General features: G+C 41.5%; 1 protein-coding gene across 4 annotated transcripts in view; it reads left to right on the top strand.

The window, feature by feature from the left end:
• The first annotated feature begins 383 nt into the window (after positions 1-383).
• The window catches only part of cnksr2a (connector enhancer of kinase suppressor of Ras 2a), a 119,379-nt gene continuing 100,205 nt past the window's right edge, over positions 384-19,557 (top strand). For all 4 annotated transcript variants that reach the window (XM_085467982.1, XM_085467981.1, XM_085467980.1 and 1 more), the window contains exon 1: positions 384-938. In XM_085467982.1, the coding sequence (XP_085324108.1) occupies positions 875-938 (64 nt within the window). In that variant the 5' untranslated portion in view covers positions 384-874. The remainder of the gene's footprint in view (positions 939-19,557) is intronic.

Below are 19,557 nucleotides of genomic sequence, written 5' to 3'. Positions count from 1 at the left end.
GTAAAACAAGTGTGTGCTCAACATCTACATGGAGGATTTCAAGGCAGAGAGAAAGATAAATGGTTTGAGGGGGCAGTGAAACGATCTTTGGAGTGGAGGTGGAGCGGTTGGCTGAGGATTCATTAAGTTTCCTCACACAGCAGCTGGAGCAGAAAGTGTGTAGGTACCCCATGCTGACTCTCCCTCTCTCTGTATGTAACACAATGTCTCTCTATCGAAGACACGTTCTTATTAAATATCTTCTGAGAATATCTCCTCCCTCAATCATATCTGCATGACTATCGCTCCGGTGGGAAATACACTGACGTGCGCGCGGAGCCACCCACAGAGCGCGTGCACGGATTAATCATATCTGGAAAAGAGAGAGAGAGAGATGCTGCCGGCTTTAAGTCCGGTGTGACTTATCTATCCTACACTGCTGCTGTCGGTAACGGAGCGGCTGCGCACACACCTACATACACTCCTCTCTCTCGCTCTCTTTACAATACCACACACACACACAGACACCGGAGCGCAGGAGCGGACTAGCGCACTGGGAAGAAGGGAGAGAAGAGAAACAGAGAGAGGCGACACAAGTCAGACCGGCTCGAGCAGGGGAATGTGCCGGATTCCGCTGCGCACACACCCGGGCTGTCCCGCACTGAGGGCTCCACTGCGTTAACGGGAGACGACACAGGGCTGATACTGAGGCAGCGGGACCAGGACCAGAGAGGGACAAAGTAAAAAATAAAAAAAAGTAGTCACCTGGCTGCGGAGGAAATTAGAGAGGGAGGGGAGTGGAGGAGGGCGGGAGGTGTACCCGCCTCACAGAGCCTTGTTCTGGGGGTAACGCCACTGCTTGCGCGCAACGGAGAGTAAGCGCAAAGTTTCCTCGATGGCGCTGGTGATGGAGCCAGTGAGCAAATGGAGCACAAGCCAGGTGGTGGACTGGATGAAAGGTGGGCAGCAGAAACACACGCACAGACACGCACACACACACATAAATACAACGATACAGACACGCGCACGTATTATGCACACGATTCATTTTTAAATTACACAGCTGGAACGCGTTCGCACACGGACCCGCACACACAAATACTGTCTCTGATCACGACTGGACATTCAGGCAGGGGAGATAAGAGGCTGACAAGTTGATTTGTTGTGTGGGAGGTGTGTGTGTGTGTGCCGATGCATCAGCCAGGCACCTGATGATCAGTGGGCAATGATGTAATGTGTGAGAGAGTGACAGCAGGAGAAACAAACTTCCTTGCTTAGAGCAGGGGCGGGTGTAGAAACTTTTGAAAGGGGGAAAGGGGGCAGATCGACTGCTTACCTCCTCAGGCTGCTTCAGGCGAAATCGGGAATACATCAGAATTCATCCTGCTTAGTTTCAAATGGCACACCTGTTAGTTCAACTAATCAACATCTTGTGAGAATCTACTAGCCGTGAAGGTCACAGCTGCAGGCATGTGTAAGGTGTGAGGGTAGACAGGGATAGATGCCAAACTGTGAAACATGGCAAGAATATACTGACTGCTCGCTAGGTGTCGCTCTCCTGTGGTTCATTGATCTGAATGATTCGGAGGTTAGTTAGCCCATAATAGAAGGTGGCAGGCAGATGGCTCAACCAATCTGCCTTTTGTAAACACTTCCCAAGAATTAAGTCACAGAGTGTTTTGCAAACAGACTGTATATAGAGGATGGATGTAGCTCTGGTGCCATCACCCTGTGATAAGGGAGGCCCCACTCTGAAGCTTCAAGCTTTGCCATCTGGGTGTTTGAAGAGTGATGGGTGAATCTGTCCGAGAAACACAGGCAAACCGCTCCAATGGTAGCAACTTGTTAACTTGTCCCACCCTACTATATTACTATATCCTCCTTTTTGCATCTAATGGGGTCAACAATTTCCAAAATGAATACCAAACTAGCTTTTGAGATTACGAATTCATCAGAAAGTGTTTTCTGAGGAACTGAGGGGTGTTTCTGCTTTGATTCATGGATAATATAAAATACAGCTTAAGCCACTGTAACATCAACCGCTGGAACAAAAGACATCAGTACTGGAAGATTCCCTCTCTTCGCTGTAAAATAAAGAGATACAGGAAATCATTTGCACCTACAACCATCAGGCTTTTCAGTTCTCATGCTAATAACAGATGAGCCAAGGCTCTTTGGCAAATATCTCACTTTTCAGAACTGTTATATTTATCCATCTCTTATATACAGTCTGTGCTCTCCGCATATGGCTCATAGGACTGGTTGAAGTTATCCAGTGGATGTAACTTGTGGCAGTCATCTTGTTCAACCAATCACCTGTATTTAAAAAAAAATGTGATTCCTAAAGACTTTCCGGGGACAATTCCCAAAATGCTCCTATGTAACAAACAATCTATTTCACTAACTCATTTGCAGCTTATTCTGAAGTCACTGCTTGACTCAGTGTCACTATTTACTCAGATGTGATATGGAGTCTTCCTACTAATGGGGACACTTAGAAATAGCGCTATCTCCGTTTGGTTATCTAAGTTACGCAAAGGATTTTGTTGCCACTGTGTTCTGTGGAGGAAAGTTTGCATATCGGCACATATCAGGTAGCAAATATGCATATACAGTAGATCTGTGTTTGACACACTAGATAGTTCTAGCTCTAGCTCTTGTCTCAGAGACATATTTTTAACCAACTTTGCAGCATTTCAGCAGCATCACGTCCCTCTGTGTCATTGTTTTGTGCATCTCTGTGTGTGCTCACATTTTGGCCCAGGCAGGAGGTGCGAGCTCGATATCACGTCACCACCCGCAGGGTTACTGCTGACTCTGGTTGCAGATGATGTACCAAAAATCACAAAGGAACAGTGCGTGCTTTTAGGATATTTTGGCTTCACTTTGTTTGGTGTGAACAAGCAGTAAAATGCTGTCTATCTCACTATTGAACATAGCTATAATGCTAATGCAAACATTTCACAGGCTCTTATTTTGACAGTAGCTCCTTAATAAATAAGTTTTGTTTCTTTTTGTTGAATCAAGAAGCGTTGCACCTTGGGTTAAACAAATCTGCATCTTTGGCTGCTAATTATGACCCACGCAGAGCTTTTGCAATGCACCACATGCACACTAATCACATACATCACTGTTTCTTGCAGACTGGTTGTAACTTTAAAGATGTAATTCCTGTCGACTTTAGAGCTATTAAAATGAGATCGGTGAATACAGAGCAACAGAACAGCATCTTTAAGAAAAAAAAGACACAAGTTAAACACAAGCGCAAAACTTTAAGCCTGAGTGTTTATCCAAAAATGTAATTACGTTTTGTTTATAAGAGTGCTGGTGATACCTTGGAGTGATCAGACTAGAGATTATCGTCATGCATAATTCAGTAGCCGGGCTGATTAGGTCTGTACCCAGGGGCCTGTGTGAGCATTGTAAAACTCTCTTGCACACAAAAAGAAATGGCTACTGTGCATTTCCCAGATCCCACACAGTGTGACGGCTTATTTTGGCTGCAGCTCGTTGCAGACATTGTGACGTATTCCAAATTCTGTTTTGCTGTATGATCATTTAATCGCTTCTAAACATGAAGGGTAAACAAGTTACAGCTTTGGTGTTTCTAAAGTTACTGTCCCTTTAGGCTCAGGTTGTCTGCACCAATAATAATTTGTTCAACTTTTCATTTAATTCTCATGAAATAACTTGTTTAGGTTCTGAATGCATGAATAATACTGGCCCAGCTTCCCCAAAACCACATGCCAGGAGGAGACCACGCTAAAGACCAGTCCATTAATCACTTTAATATGTGAATAACTAATTTAATTTGAATTAATGGCCAACTTTGGTGCAATAGGGACAAGTGCTTTGTAGAAACTGATCACTTTGGCTAAAATACAAAAAAATATATGAAGGTCATACAGGACTTTTTAAATTGGTCCATCCAATTTGTTAAGTCATTGATAAATTAAAGTGGGTTATAATTCTTAACTTTAGTGTTAATCAACTCTTCTATCATATGGTAGCTGTCAATGTTTTAACGCTAAACACGGCTCACAGCCGAGCTTTGCGGTGATTTATGGGGCTCTAAAACAGAAGTGAGGGTTTTATCATTAAACTCTCACTCCACCCAAAATCTCTGTTTTAGAGCGAGGCAATAAAGGAGCTTGTAAAACGTCTGCAGTTTGCACCTCTGACATGTTCAGCATGGTTTCACAGCAGTTACAGTGGACTGCAATGGTGATGGTTCACTAACCCCGCACCTTACAGAGCAGAAATGAGGTCTGGAGCAGAACACAAATGACTCGCTGATGGTCGAGAAGAAGAATTGTCTTAACCCTTCTCACCCTCGAGACCCCTGTACCCCAAACCAGCTGTAACTGTAATTAAATTGGAACTATTGTGCTTTTCTTTTTTCTGTCACAATGGTGGATGCTCATATTAAACATGGTCACAATTTCATTTATGTTCAACAGCCCAGACTGTTTGAACCTTCCACTGAGAAGGGGCAGCAAATCAGAAGGAAGTAGCTTTAAATGGATGTGGAAAGACTTGTTTCAGAAAGTGGGGGCTACGCCAAGGCCTAGTGTTAGGTTTATAAGGATTATGAGGATTGTAAGGGTATCATCAATGTGTCTGACTCAGTCTTGGTAGGCTGCTGTTCACACGCTAATTTACATTTTTGATTAGGAAAAATTATAAATGTTAAAACGAAAGTAGTAAAAAAAAAAACTATCAGTACTTTTAAAGGAGAAGAAGATTTGTGAACTCTGCTTCAGCTTAGGCAGAGTGCACGAGCAGCAGAGTAACAAGCAGCAGCTCAGGTGAATGATGTTTTTTGCACACGTGCAACATGGCTCTTGTGGTTTATTTCCACACATAGTAAGAAGAAGTAAGAAATACCATCTGTTACTTGTAACTTTCTATATAAGTGATGAGTTTATATGTAAATATAGGCAAAATTTTTAACCTGCAGTTATAGTTGTTTTGTCAGATGACATCATGGTTATGGAATGAAGCTATTTAATATTTAATGCACTTAATTTGATGACAGAAACTTTTGGCAAATATTCCCTGTTGATTGCTACGGAAGCTCTATATAGGGAACGTACTATATTTCCATAAAGATACAATCCTATATAGAAGTATAATAAAAAAAAATGCTTCCGTTTGAGATGATGAAACAAGTTAGTTTTAGGGACTCACTTCCTTTTCTGTCTTACATATTTTTTGTACATATTGTTCTACATGTTAAGCTGTTCTAGCAGTGAAGGTCTTTTCAAAATTTGAAGTCGTGACCTTAGATTAGCATCAAAAATGCCAACATCAATCTTCCAAACAGGCCATTATAAAAAACTCAAACATGAGAATCCTTAAGTACCTACTGAATGACCTTTAAATTTGACCTATTGACCGTTTCCAGCTTCTTCAAGCCTTTTTTCCCCTGCTTTAATGCCAAGATGCATCATCGCTCCCTGTTTTCTCAAACTCAGATCACAAAACACAGCCCGCCTTTCAAATGCACTTTGAGAAATGACTAATGATAACTAATATTAGTAATAATTGTTATTCATCATGTCTGTTTGATGCACAAAAAGCAGGTCAGGGAGACCATTGACTCATGTGGCAATAAAATGCTTATTGAAATGGCAGCAAAAATGTATTTACATGATGCACTGTGTCAGTTCTTGGAGGCACGTTGTTGGATGGGTTATTGGTTGGTCATGTGCATATGGCATGTTTTTATATGTGCGTCTGAGTGTGTGTGTGTGTGAGCGTGTGGGAGGATGGTAACTTGTTCGTCTCAGACCGTCTGTGCACAACAGCTGACAGACGAGCACACCCGTTCTGAACAGAAGGCTCCACCCGAGTCCTCGGACATTTGCAGCAACACACACACACATGCCATGCCTTAGTGTGGTATTCAGTTCATGCCGGGTCTCTCGGGTGTGTCTGTGGCGACAGAGGGAAACATGATAGCGTGCTTCTGTGTGTGTGTATGTGTGTGTGTGTACAGTAACATGTACAGATCACATATGCCAAAGGGGCCAAAAGGTCTGGGTATTGTTGACTTGGCAACAGTGCAGCATTGGCACGACAGATACTAAAACAATATGGGAGTGGTGCACTTCAACAGTAACGTGAGCACTTTCGCCACATTGATGGGAATGCTGGGAATCTTTGCCCACGTCGTGTTATGTTATCATCTGGTCACACACTGAGATGGGGAGAATTTCACCTCATTTCCCTTGCATGAATTTGGTCGCTAGACTTGGAAATCAGCAGTGAAATTGGCGTGACAGCATGCGAGCACATCTGATGACACCACTTGGCATGAGAGAAAGCTGCCAGAGTGATAGTCACAGCCTTTAGGATCAGTGGATTTTGGGTCTGTGGGCTTGATATGTCTCGGCTTAAGGTGAGGCTCACGAGTACTGAGCTTACATCAGAAAAAATAAATCCAGAGTGAATATGCGGCTCTCGGGGAAATCATTTCAACTGTTTTGTTCTCTCAGAGGCTGAAAAGTTCAAGCAAGCTTCTGAAATTTGCAACGGCACGAATCAGCTCTGGTTCAGGGCATGTACTGAAGCAGCGGTAATGCTCAGTGACATTCACTGCATCAATTAATGTTTTGCTAAATGATTTCTTAACTCAATCAAGCACAATATTAACATAACAAATTAGAAAAATAAAATCAAAATGTGACATTTAAAAAGCCCCCTTTTTTAAATAGCTACTAATTTATGCAAACACTTTGGTACAATTGCATTACAATAGTTTTAAATCGAATAACTGGCAGATGGAGATAGAGGCTTGTAATAGTGCTCTACATGGACCGTTAACGGAGACTTCACTGCCCTGTGTTATATAGTTTCAGCCTTTCCATTATGGATAAAAATAAATAAATAAAAACAAATAGAATGAAAAAATAGAAACAGGTTTCATATTTAAAAAAACTTTTGCTAGTTGTCTTTTAAAAAGGATTTGCTGGAGACAAAAAAGGCAGCCAGGGAGAACCAGTGGAGTTAATGCTAGCTTTAATAGCTACAGTAGGTAGATACACAGCAGCTGGTGAAAGCAGTGGTTTCCAGCTATAAATGAGTCACTCTCTTCTGTCTACCGCTGCCTAAAATCAAAGATTTACTTTTTCTTTTTATGAAGGAGGAGTCTTCATAAAACTTTGGGCAATGAAGGAATATGCCTTCTAAAGGCCATCACAGACCAATCATGATACAAAAAAGCAACACAAAATTCAGAAATGTTCACATAGTGATTTGTATTTTAACGTATGTAGACACCGAAAGTGTTACATTTGTGTGGAAAATCCTCAAAAAATGGACTGCGAAATAAAATGGAGTTGACAACAAATGATGATGAGCTGGTCCTGATGTTTCTAAATAAGAAGAAGTGCTAAAACAAAAAAGGGATTTATGACAGTTTTAGCTGTGTGGTGGGAGCTCTGTCTACTTTTTATCATTGTAAAGATGTACTAGTTAGTATATGTAGTGTGAACAGTATGTCTAATGTGAACTAGCATGGCTAGAATGAGCAGAGATAATGTTATTGTGGCCACATGGGAGTGAGCTGTTAATAAAGCCATGATGATTTGAAACTTGCAGAGAGAAAGCTTATTAAAGCACATTTGATGGCAAAATTGACGAACTTGTGAAGTGGCTTCATAAATGTAAAAAAAAATCCTGTTTAATTTTGAAATTGTTCACCTTGTTCTACTTCCTCCATTTTCTTCCTACCAGTCTTCTGTCAAACTGTGCCCCCCATCCACTAATTACTCACCTAACATACAGCCATGCTTATGTTTGTTACCTTTCCTATTTTCTCAGCCCATCAGTCAGGCCAGAGTTTTGACTGATCCGTGAGTTTCGAACTGTTTTTGGACCTCTTGGCTTCCTCTTTATTATTATGTTTGCTAAATGGACCTCCAACCTGTCTGTGATGCCAGCAGTAAAAGTAAGATACAACTGTCCTTCTTTGTATGCCAAATCCATCCATCCATTCTCTTGCCAAATCTGTTGTTTTGAATTTGCTGTTGATGCATTTGTGCCCAAACTATATTAAAATATTTGAGTTTTCTGGTTGAAACTTTTTTATTAATAAAATGGAAACTGAAAGTCAGAGGCTTCTGGGTGTACTGCCATGCAGCTTGACACAGATTGGTGTTCTGTTTATTGATTATTACATTTCTAAAGATAGACTAATTTCTTTGCCTTTGCATTGCCTAGAGCAAAGTTCCATTCTCCTTGCTTCACGTGGATTCTTCCACTGACTTTTCATGCATGAGTTTTGTTTTGTTTTTCTTCTTTTTTCTTGGATGGGGGAGTTATTTTTATCTTGCCTAATTACTGACTGATGTGATGGGGAGGACTTGGAGTAGATGTAATATTCAAACAGCGTTCAACAAGAAGCAAAACTGTATTTACAGGAAGAATTTCTTTAGTTTATTTCCCCATTGCAAAATCTTCCCAGATGACACTGGGATTCAAATGGGCAACTTTCCGATAATAAACTCACTTTTAACTGCTGTTTCTCTTTTTCTTTTTTTTTCTTCTTAACATCCTGAATTTACAAATCCCGGGAACAGAGCGAGCATTCGTCTGGCTTTTATTGTTACCGAAGCTTTAGAGCCCTTGGAACAGATGACACATAACCCGACTGGGAGGGCCGGCTCTTTTATAGGACTCTTGAACATCCCAGAAGTCAGTGCAAAATCTAGCTTTATTACTCGCGTGTGCGTATGACAGAGAGAAAGAGGGTGTTTGTGGGAGTTTGGCTCGCCTGTTGTTGTGAAAAGTGTGCCTCTGTGGGAGTCAAGTGTGTGAGTCAGCTATGAATCACACGTTTTGTACCAGTTAAACCAAGCACACACATGATCTTGCTCCTTCTCACACATGGACATGTATGCAGTACATACAGGGATGGGAGTGCATGACTGTTCAGAAAGAAACCGTTATACAACAAACCTACACAGAGACTTGCACCTAGCTTGTGACTCAATTTAAAAAAAAAAAAAGTTGGCCGAGTACATTTCAGGATTTTTACTAAATATACTGTAGATCAGTGATTCACCACATGGGCACTTAATGGTACTTCTGCACTTCCAAGTGGAGCGCCTAATTACTGTGGTGTAATTCGGCTAATTCGAAAAATGCCAAAATTAGACTTTAAATAAAAAATAAATAAATACACATATAGAGCCACCCGACACATCAGCAGAAAATTTGTTAAGTGAATAATAGCAGCAGACCAGCAATAATGAAACCTAAATATAAAGGTTGAGGTGTGGTTAGGAGAAAAAAAGTCTATAACAGCATAGACTGTACTTAAAAGAGAGACGCAGCCACCATGATTTCACCTGCTGCTTTGTGAACTCTGTCCTGGGCACCACCACCTTGTTGTAGCAACTTATCAATCGCATGTACTGTGACGTCCAGTGTTGGTCAAGTTACTTGAAAAAAGTATTCAGTAACTAAATACTGATTACTTCCCAAAAAAAGTAATCCCGTTACTTTACTGATGACTTATTTTCAAAAATAATTAGTTACTTAGTTACTTTATTTATCCCCTAAATAGGTAATAAAGCAATAGATCTTTCAGCCCAATTCTACTTTTTCTGCATAATCCATCATACAAAATGTAATCAAATGAAAAAGTCTCTTTTTAAAACTTGTTTTATTAGTTTTGATCTTTTAACTTTATGCATCAAGCAAACATTAAATTATATGCAACATTCCCTTTTTTTGGGTCACATTTTTGAATTTATTTTAGACTTTATTCAGTCCGCACAGGGCCAGAGTTTACATACAAACTGAAATATATATATCTACATATCTCTACACATCATTGCACAAGCACTTAACAACAACAACAACAATAATGTACTTCAGTAATATACCTCATAACTCATAATTGTTCACTGTCAGTCTGCACACTGCTGATTTGCACCACCTTTTTAAAAAAAATTTTCAATATATTTTGTATTGATTTTATAATTGAACAGTATACAACAATCACCTTCAAGAGAACACAATAGAAGGTGGACAGCAAGTCAACAAGGTGGTAACACAGCATACATAAATGTTAAAACTGAGTACATTTCACTTAAGTTTATTCTTCAAGCTAATGACTGGTTGCCAAATCTTATAAAACACTCTCTCGGTTAGACAAGGTAAACTCAATTTTCTCCAGGTGGAGTACATTTCCAAATTCTCTCAACCACATTTCAAAGGTAGGAGGTTTATCAGACTACCAGCAGAGAAGTATCAGCTTTCTAGCCACAAGTGTAGTCATTGACACAACCTGCGTCTCTGTCTTGTCCCTTACCCATCCTGGTTCAGACACCCCGAGCGATGCTGCAAAGGGAATACATGGGACCTCCCTGCCAATGGCTTTGGTCAGAAAATTAAACCGATGATTCCAAAAAAGCTGTAGTTTTTGGCATTGAAAGAAAAGGTGAGATAAAGTTCTTCGATCACTTGAACACTTAACACAGAGGGCTGAAACGTTCTTATATATTTTTTTCACTTTAGTGGGAGAAAAATGCAACCTATACACAACCTTGAATTGGATCAGATTATGTCTAGCATTTATAGAGCTAGAATATATATTCTTAATGCACTCTTGCCAAACATCATCAGTAACATCCACCCCCAGTTCTTCCTGCCACTGCTCCCTAAAAGTATCAGATGAAGGACTGTATATATCTAGTAAGGCTCTGTAAAAGTACAAAATTCTAATCCAATTGATAAAAGAATCACCAAATCCAAATTTGGATAATACAGTAAACAAATACGGCCACTCGACCTGATCAAAAGCTTGTTCAGCATCCAAAGCTATTACCACAGAATCATCTGAACACCTAGCAGGACTATATATGAGATTAAATAAGCTACGCAAACTAAAATAAATGTAGTGGTTAGGGATAAACCCTATTTGATCTGGATGTATAAGTTTAGCAATATGATCTTTGAGGCGGTTTGATAAAACTTTTGTTAATATCTTGGTCTCAACAGAAAGGAGAGATATAGGCCGATAGGACGAGACAGACACAGGATCGCGATCTTTTTTAAGAATCAATGAGATTACACCACGATGCAATGAACTTGGCAAAGAGACAGACAATTTTGAATAGTTAAACATACGCAAAATTAGAGGGGCTAGCAATGAGGTGTAAGCTTTATAAAACTCTGCTCCGAAACCATCTGGCCCAGGGGCCTTATTATTTGACATCTGTTGAATAGCTGTCTTAATCTCATCTAATGTGAAGTCCGCCTCCAAATCTGCAACTGCCTCATCATCTAATTTTGGGAGATTACACTTTTCCAGAAAGTCCTCAATTAATGACTGACTCACAGAACTTTTATAGCTATAAAGATTACGATAAAAATCTCCAAAACAATCATTTATTTGTTGAGGGTTTCTAGTGGTCCACCCATGTTTGTTATTGATTGATAGTATAGTTTGTGATGCTTGTGTTTTTCTAAGTAATCTTGCAAGTAGCCTATGAGGCTTATCACCCAATTCAAACAATGTTTGCTTACACTTAGTGATTTGAAGGCAAACTTGTTTGCTAAGCAGAGAATTATACTCACACTTCAATTTAGTAATTTTGCCCAGTAATTCTATTGTGGGAGAGGATTGATAAGTTTGTTCTAGTTGCTGTATATTTGACTCCAGATCCTTCAAAGCCATTTCCTGGGATTTACGTTTAGCTGCAGAGAACGAAATAATGTGGCCTTGAATTACCGCCTGTCATGGTCCTGGGTCGTGTGACCCAGTGTGTTATGCTTAACCTATTTTGATGTTTATTGTTTGCTTAGGTTCTTTAAGGTAGTCCAGTCCTTTTTGTAATTATGTTACCCTTGCATTACGTCTCCCTTGCCCTTCGTGTGTTTATGTCTGTGTGTCTTGTACTGTCAAATTCATGCTGTCAGTTATGTCACCTCCCCCTGTACTACGTCTCCCCGGTTCATGTCTCATGTTTCCTGTTTTACTTTGAAGGCCTGCATTCACTGTCTGTGTATTCAGCTCACTCCTCCTGTCCTGTCGTTAAGTTCATGTGTGTCAGCTGCGTTCCCATGTGTGGCCACTTCCCCTGATCATCCCTCATGTGTATTTAGTCTCTGTGTTTCTTACAGTCTGTGTCACGTCGTCTGTGTTCCCACCCTCCGTGTTTCCATGCCTGGTCTGTTGTCTTCCAAGCCATAGCCTCACCATAGTTTGTTCCCAGTTTAGGTTTTTGTTTAGCCACGCCATCCCTGCTGTATTTGCACACCTTGTTTTCAGCCATAATTGAATTTCCCAGAGGAACCCACCCGAGGGATTAATAAAGTTCTATCTAATCTAATAATAAAGGCTCGCCTTCTGTTAAAGCTCACTCCCGTCTGTTCACTTGTGTACGCACCTGGGTCCATTACACGCATTCTCCACTCGGTCCGTCACAGCGGACCGTGACACCGCCTTCATACTCTCCCAGAGAATTGCATCATTAACATCACCTTTATCATTATCATTAACATAATCCAAAATGTGCTTCTCCAATTTCTTATGAAAGGTCTCATCTTTAAGCAGAGTTGGATCGAAGCGCCAGTTTCTTCTGTGTAAATTGGCTAAATCTGCTAAGTCCAGTGGGTTTCCTTTCTCCATCCCCTCCGCAACTCCAAGGATCCTGATATTCTGTCATCTTGACTGCAACTCGAGGTCATCCAATTTTTTGTGATGTAAATCGTATCCTGGAGCGAGTCACAGAGTGCCTCTAAAACGGCAATCCTCTCGTCATGCCCGTTTATAGCTTTCTCAATATCATGTATCCTCCCAGTTACAGTGGAAAGAGTGGTCTCCATAGCGTTCATCATGGTTGAAATAGCAGTTAATTTGCTATCAACCGAAGTCTCCAATCTAGAAATTGCACTCATTATGTTGGCTGACGTCAGGTTAGCTACTTGGGAAGTCACGGGGCTATTTGCACTTGGCTCCTCAGCTAGCGCGCGCTCGTTAGCCACACTCGCTGACTCACCTTGATCTTCTCCGATTTTTCACGGGCTTTTGAAGCTTTAGGTTTCATTGTTATAAAGTATATACAAACGTCAGGACTCAACAGAAAGGTTTCAAAAAACAGATGGATATGAATAAAAAAATATAGGTTGGTTCGGAGCTCTTTCAAAAAACGTCTTACGCCATTGCTTCCTAACCACGCCCCCATATGCAACATTCTCTGACTGGAAGAAATTTGTTTAACATTTAAACCTACTTTCTGCACATTCCAGCACATAAAATAAAAAGATTTTTTGTGTTTACACTCACTCTTTCAAATAGATGCAAGTAAAACACAGCAGAAAATAAATAAAATCAAAGACTCAGCAGTCCCGTTGCCCTATTTTCACCTGTATAGCAGGAGTGGGGCAGGTGGAGGTTTGCCCTGGTGCAGGTGTGCCACAGCGGTCAGTGGAAGGATACGGCAGTTTTTCTGTGAATTTCCCATTCCGTCGTAGCGCACTCGGTGCTTGCTCGGACGTTTAGGGGTTTTTTTGCTGTAAAAAGAAGTTTTCTTCCCACGCAGCGATCAGCGGACGCTAATGTTTTTGTCACTTTTTACGGAATCAAACTCAAAGTAAGATCAGCACTTCCACGCTTTAAACACTACACGGTCATACTCTCTCCGCACTCGATATATTATCCATTTTTGATCTGCACACAGGTGTTGCCACAAACGTCGCACTCGCTTATGTCATTGTCATGAGACACTCTCACAAAAAAAACCCACGGTTTTAGTAACGCAGCAACACAGCGTGCTTATGAGAAAGTAACAGTAATCTAATTACCTTTTTTGAAATAGTAATCCCTTACTTTACTTATTACTCAAAAAAGTAATCGGATTATAGAAACGTGTTACTTGTAACTCATTACTTGTAACTCATTACTTGTAACGCGTTACTGTTTATTAAAAAAAGATATTTGAATTGAGTAATTATACAATTCCCAATGATTAGAAAATCAGCCGGGTTGTGCTCATCCAGTTCTTTATTGATTCCCTCATTGAGTCCTGTCTTTCTTCTTTCTGCTTTGGCTTTCAAATCCTCCCGTCCCACTCCTTTGTGCATGCAGAACTGCAGCGAGTTTGACATAATTTTAGTTGCAAATACTTTTCCATCATTTTATTTGTCAATTGATCTCCTCCACTCTGATTCACCCATACTATTACAGCTCAGCCAAAGACTGTATATAAAAATCTAGATAGCTTCTGGATCTGAAAGTTTTTGTCTCCATCTCTAGTTTAAAAAGTTAGGAAATACAACACCATCTTCATGTTCCACCTTAGTGTCCAGAAGGAGGGTAAAGCATGCTTTATCCACAACGTTGCCTTATGTACATTTATTTCACTTTCACTGGACACGATTGTGAAGGACCGAGCAGTGAAGGAAACTTAGGCACAGGTTAAAGTCCAAAAAATTTTTTTTTTATTTAACCCAAAAAACATAATTGGTTAAATCATGCAAAAATAATCAAAATCTTGGGCCCATAAAAGAGGTCAAAATAACAAAACTCTACTCAAATTTGACAACACTACTAATAACTCAAACAAACTGACCTAACTTAATGAGACAAAGGGGAAACTTAAATAGTGGCTGATCAGCTCACAAAAACAGGAGAAGGGGTAAAACACACAAAACCTAACTAAAGCAAACATAATGAACTCCAATTCCCCCCCATGGTCCCGAGTAATGGCACGAACCAATTTGCAGTCTTTCTTTAAAGCTTGCTCCGCCCCTTTTCCACCTCTTGGCTCCTTAATCAAGGGACTGGAACAGCTGCAACTAAGGTAACTCAGAAAACAAAAGATTAATCATACATAACAGTGTAAACTAAAATGTGCGCACTTATTTTAGAATGCAGTGTTATGTGGATATGTGAATTAACTCTAAACCAAAACCAGTTATTTATTGTCCTGTAAATTAATTCCTATATTTAAAGAAAGACAAATGTGAATGCAATGTTACTTTTAAGCCTCTACACTAACATGGTGGGTATTACCACTGTGTGGCTGTAAGTGCAGCCATCACAACGATGAAAAACATCTTTGTTACCATAAATATAACTGTAGTTCATTTAGTAGCCTACTGCTCATGTACATATTAAGTCTAGCAGACCAAACTAAAGTGTTTACCCTCTTCTTCCCTTCAGCTGACATGTTTGTGGGGGTATATTTGACTGTTGCAGAATGAATTCCATACAGCAGTCATTATGCTGTGTATATTAACTGTGCAGATCTGCTTCACTTTCTCTCGTACTGCGTGGGCGTGTGTGCTCGTTGATGCCACTTACAATTTGACTCATCAGTATTCGGGGCATTCACGCTCTCCCTCACTGCCAGTGATAAGCGATGCTGATTATCAGTGAACTTTTGCCACACAGTGCATCGCTCCCCTTCTGTTTTGCCTCTCGCTGCCTCTCTCAGCAATAGTAACACTTTGCCTGTGAGAGCCAACATTGTTTTAATCAGCTTCACATCTATTAAGAATCAGCTGCTATTAACACTCATTAAAACCTAAGTGGTGGAGGCAGGGCTTAGATGTCTTACTTGAGTAAAAATAGCAAAGCCACAATGTAAAAGTGCACCGCCTGGTAATATAGTGCATGTTTTTAAAAAGGGTTTCCTTTACTGGAGGTAAAGGAACTAACTCAAGCTCCGAATCAGTGCTGCAATGGTTGCTTTCATAGCCAACTTATCATCCTCTGAGAGTAGGCAGGACGCAAACGCAGAATCAGAATGAAGTTTGTTGATTTATTTACAGTCTCTATGAACAGTTTTCAAGTAAACGCTCTGATAGACTCCACTCCGTCCTTAAGGTCAATACCGAAACAGACTTCTTTGTCCTCCCATTTGCGATTCCTCCTCGAGGAAAACAGGGCAGGCTCCTGGACAGAAGAGAGGGAGGTAAGAGGCGCACACACATAACAGATGAACAGACTTACTGAACAGAGGTGAGTATCTACCGTGACTCATTTATGCTCTGAAAGAATGACTGAAGGGAACAGACTAATAATCAGATGAGGACGCAGGTAAGATGATTGTTGTTCTTCTGGACAGAGATCTCCGATGTTGTTCCCGGGATCTGCTGGAGCCACTCGCCTAGCTTGGGAGTCACCGCACCTAGTGCTCCGATTACCACGGGGACCACCGTTACCTTCACCCTCCACATCCTCTCGAGCTCTTCTCTGAGCCCTTGGTATTTCTCCAGCTTCTCGTGTTCCTTCTTCCTGATATTGCTGTCATTCGGAACCGCTACATCGATCACTACGGCCGTCTTCTTCTGTTTGTCTACCACCACTATGTCCGGTTGGTTAGCCACCACCATTTTGTCCGTCTGTATCTGGAAGTCCCACAGGATCTTAGCTCGGTCATTCTCCACCACCCTTGGGGGCATCTCCCATTTTGACTTCGGGACTTCCAGGTTATACTCGGCACAGATGTTCCTGTACACTATGCCGGCCACTTGGTTATGGCGTTCCATGTATGCCTTGCCTGCTAGCATCTTGCACCCTGCTGTTATGTGCTGGATTGTCTCTGGGGCATCTTTACACAGCCTGCACCTGGAGTCTTGCCTGGTGTGATAGACCCCAGCCTCTATGGATCTTGTACTCAGAGCTTGTTCTTGTGCTGCCATGATTAGTGCCTCTGTGGTGTCTTTCAGTCCAGCTTTGTCCAGCCACTGGTAGGATTTCTGGATATCAGCCACCTCCTCTAACTGCCGGTGGTACATACCGTGCAGGGGCCTGTCCTTCCATGATGGTTCCTCCTCTCCCTCCTCTTCCTTGGGTTTCTGCTGCCTGAGGTATTCACTGAGCACTCGGTCAGTTGGGGCCATCTTCCCAATGTATTCTTGGATGTTCGTTGTCTCATCCTGGACTGTGGTGCTGACACTCACCAGTCCCCGGCCCCCTTCCTTCCGCTTAGCGTACAGCCTCAGGGTGCTGGACTTGGGGTGAAACCCTCCATGCATGGTAAGGAGCTTTCTTATCTTGATGTCAGTGACTTCTATCTCCTCCTTTAGCCAGCCTATTACCCCAGCAGGGTACCTGATCACGGGCAGGGCGTACGTGTTGATGGCCCGGATCTTGTTCTTACCATTCAGCTGACTCCTCAGGATTTGCCTGACCCTCTGCAAGTACTTGGTGGTTGCAGCTTTTCTAGCGGCCTCTTCATGGTTCCCATTCGCCTGCGGGATCCCCAGGTACTTGTAACTGTCCTCTATGTCTGCAATGTTGCCTTCTGGTAGTTCAATCCCCTCAGTTCTGACTACCTTCCCTCTCTTTGTTACCATCCGACTACACTTCTCCAGTCCGAACGACATTCCAATGTCATTGCTGTATATCCTGGTAGTGTGGATCAGTGAATCGATGTCTCGTTCACTCTTGGCATACAGCTTGATGTCATCCATGTACAGGAGGTGGCTGACAACTGCTCCGTTCCGTAGTCGGTATCCGTAGCCAGTCTTGTTAATGATCTCACTGAGGGGGTTCAGGCCTATGCAGAACAGCAGTGGGGACAGAGCATCAGATCCCGCACTTGATGGTGACTTGTGCTATGGGCTTGGAGTTGGCCTCTAGTGTTGTACGCCACATCCCCATTGAGTTCCTGATGAAGGCTCTTAGGGTCCCATTGATCTTGTACAATTCTAGGCATTCCAGTATCCAGCTGTGGGGCATTGAGTCATAGGCCTTCTTGTAATCAATCCAGGCAGTGCACAGGTTGGTCAGTCTGGTCTTGCAGTCTCGGCTGACTGTTCTGTCTACCAGTAGCTGGTGTTTTGCGCCTCTGGTATTCTTGCCAATTCCTTTCTGTGTCCCGCTCATGTATTGACCCATGTGCCTGTTCATCTTAGCCGATATGATGCCTGACAGGAGCTTCCATGTAGTACTGAGGCAGGTTATTGGTCGGTAGTTGGAGGGGACCGGTCCCTTCTTGGGGTCCTTGGGGATCAGGACCGTCCGACCTTCGGTTAGCCATTCTGGGTGTCTCTTGTTAACTAGCAGCTGGTTCATTTGTGCTGCCAGATGCTCGTGGAGTGCAGTCAGCTTCTTTAGCCAGTAGGCGTGAACCATGTCGGGCCCTGGTGCTGTCCAACTCTTCATACTGGAGACCCTTTCTTGGATATCTGCCACTGTGATGGTTACTGGACCCTGTTCAGGGAGGTCGCTGTGGTCTGCCCTCAGATCCACTAGCCACTGAGCATTGCCGTTATGGGTTGCGTCCTTCTCCCATATGCTCTTCCAGTATTGCTCCGTCTCCAGCCTTGGTGGTGCTGTTCTCTTATGTGTGTATATATATATATATATATATATATATATATATATATATATATATATATATATATATATACATATATGAAGGAAGACCATGTATTTAGACGTGCATTATAAACATATTTTGACAGAACGGTGCTGTCACTCTTAAAATGAACACTGTGAATTGTACATTTGATGTTTGATACCTAAGATTACACAGAATAATACATTTGTCTACAGTGAAGGTGAAAATTTAACATGAATAAAGACAAAATGTAATGTTAGAACACGTAAGGTCTGAAAAAAAATCTAACCAAAAATCATCATCATCACTGACATTGACTAAAGACTGTATGTAAAAGATGGACATTACCAGCAGGGCATCATCCACTGGTGATAGTCCTGTTATATAATGCACTCACACTTGTATTGTGGTCATATTAGTCACTCCAAGCATTTTAGACCTCAGTGGCACAAGTCTAGAGACTTGCTGCTCACACCCTAGCAACCTCTGGTCACTAGGGAAGAATTGGTATTCCCTAGCAACATAGCATTGCATGGCTTGGATAGGTGTGTGATTACTGTATGGAGGACAAGACTTAGACTGACTTTGGTTTCACTCACCAATATTTAAACCATAGAAACAGGGAAATGAATAATACAGAAATAAAGAAAACAATTCAATAAGTAATTCATATTGCCAACTTAAAAAAATCCCCCAGAAATTTGAAGCTTACAGATTTTAGGCTGAGCTACATTAGTCAGAATGGTGTCAGTCTGCTAAAAAACACTTATAGTGAGTGAATACCTTTAAATGGAAGTACTTCATATAATTTTCTTTCCACCACTTTGCCAATTAAAAAGGTGTTACCACCTTTACCGAAGGATTTCATATTAAGTCCTACTTACAGTGGCTTGCAAAAGTATTCGGCCCCCTTGAACTTTCCCACATTTTGTCACATTACAGCCACAAACATGAATCAATTTTATTGGAATTCCACGTGAAAGACCAACACAAAGTGGTGTACACGTAAGAAGTGGAACGAAAATCATACATGATTCCAAATTTTTTACAAATAAATAACTGAAAAGTGGGGTGTGCGTAATTATTCAGCCCCCTTTGATCTGAGTGCAGTCAGTTGCCCATAGACATTGCCTGATGAGTGCCAATGACTAAATTGAGTGCACCTGTGTGTAATCTAATGTCAGTACAAATACAGCTGCTCTGTGACGGCCTCAGAGGTTGTCTAAGAGAATATTGGGAGCAACAACACCATGAAGTCCAAAGAACA

The sequence above is a fragment of the Copadichromis virginalis genome, linkage group LG9, assembly GCF_057382275.1.
Source record: "Copadichromis virginalis isolate Kocher_CV1m ecotype Utaka linkage group LG9, C_Virginalis_male_GT1.1, whole genome shotgun sequence".
In the NCBI taxonomy this organism is placed as follows: domain Eukaryota; kingdom Metazoa; phylum Chordata; class Actinopteri; order Cichliformes; family Cichlidae; genus Copadichromis; species Copadichromis virginalis.
Note: the sequence above shows the minus strand (reverse complement) of the source record. Positions and strands in the feature narration are given on the sequence as shown.